Below are 1,602 nucleotides of genomic sequence, written 5' to 3'. Positions count from 1 at the left end.
TTGAATAGTGTGGGATTTTCACCCACTAAAAACCTGTCTCTCCATTTTAGAAGCAAACATACCCGGAACCGTCATATGACATTATTTCGGGTAGACAAATCTGATAGGTACCTACAAAACGAGAGCAAATTTATTTGTGGATCCAAAATCAAATCCCAATGGAGAACGAATCTTCGAATGGTGTAATCGGACTGGCTGAAGTCTCAAACCAGTCCGAAAATATTACACCTTCCTTTAATGATTCTTCGTTGAATTTACATTTTTTTCAACCATTCAAACGTTTTCAACTCTACTTACTTGTTGAGGAGGCGCGGTTTGCCATCCGTTCCCAGACCGGCCAGCTTTCGACAGCGGAAATTCTCATAGTGGACATTGCTCGTCACGTCTTTCAAATCTTGCAGCATAATGGTTATATTCATAGGTAGGATTACTCTTTGTATGTTTTTCTAAACTTATAACTTATAAGTTATAAGTATGTATTGTATTGTGCCTTTAATGACCACCAAATAAAGGTTTATTTATTTATTTACTTGGAACAGCTTAAGGTACTGTACCTCAAGCACCGTGTCCACTTTACTTACCTACTACCATGAGTGTGAATTCAAAGCCCTTCTTGACGGCCTTTCGGAACACCTGATTGGGAAGATTGGCGAACCCAATGTACCCGTCCACTTCCTTCGGTATTTTCCTTTCAGGCATTCTGATAATTGAACTGTGGACAGAGAGAAAAAAAAAAAATCTGGTGTGAACATCACACGACTTTCCTTATCCTACTGAATGGAGCTTATTTGGGTGTTCTGTTGTAACATTTACAATATCTCTAACCCTTTAGTCAGTATAGCTGAAAACCGCCAAAAAGCGGTCAAAATACCGCCAACCGCAGCACCTATTTTAACCAAATTTTTGGGGAGGCTTGATTTTGAAGGTACACCTTCAAAATTTTGATTTAGCTCTATATAAAAAATCTGGTGTGGTGTTATTTGAGTATTATTTTACCCTAACTTTTACCATATCTCTAACCGTTTAGTCGGTATAGCTGAAAACCGCCAAAAAACGGTCGAAATCTGTCCAAAAGCGGTCAAAATACCGCCAAGCGCAGCAACCATCTCAACCAAACGTTTTGTGTTGCATCCTTGTCACATTTGTGAACTACATACCAAATTTCAAGTCTCTAGCTCATGCCGTCCCCGAGATATTGTTAAATTACACCGAAAACCGCCAAAAAGCAGTAAAATGCCGCCAAGCGTTACACCGGTCTTAACCAAAAGTTTCGTGTCGCATCCTTGTCACATATGACATCTACATACCAAATTTCAAGTCTCTAGCTCTTACCGTTCTCGAGATATTTTGTTTACAGACAGACACACAGACAGACACACACACGGACCAATGGCTGAAACTTCGGATTTAGGCTCTAGGGCTCGGACACACTATCTGAGAGTCCTTCCCCCTTTTCGTCCTTTTTTAATACAAATTGTTAAATCGCGTGAGATGACAAAGCAAAGGAATAGAATGTCCTGCGTTTGTAATTACATTACACTCTCTAGCTCTTAAGAACGTACCAAGCAAAAATACGAGTGTTGGTGCGAAATAACTTGCCAG

At 39.9% G+C, this 1,602-nt stretch overlaps 1 protein-coding gene across 1 annotated transcript in view; it reads right to left on the bottom strand.

Annotated features, from left to right (window-relative positions):
• Positions 1-699, bottom strand: part of LOC103514753 (protein peanut-like) — a gene marked incomplete at its 3' end in the record, with an annotated part of 3,419 nt that extends 2,720 nt beyond the window's left edge. The window contains exons 1-2 of the mRNA XM_008479657.1: positions 582-699; positions 298-394 (exon numbers count right to left, since the gene is read on the bottom strand). Coding sequence (XP_008477879.1) covers positions 298-394; positions 582-699 — 215 coding nt within the window. The remainder of the gene's footprint in view (positions 1-297; positions 395-581) is intronic.
• Positions 700-1,602: the final 903 nt, after the last annotated feature.

This window comes from Diaphorina citri, unplaced genomic scaffold, assembly GCF_000475195.1.
Source record: "Diaphorina citri unplaced genomic scaffold, Diaci psyllid genome assembly version 1.1 scaffold1217, whole genome shotgun sequence".
Classification (NCBI taxonomy): domain Eukaryota; kingdom Metazoa; phylum Arthropoda; class Insecta; order Hemiptera; family Psyllidae; genus Diaphorina; species Diaphorina citri.
This window is presented reverse-complemented; position numbering and strand designations above follow the sequence as displayed.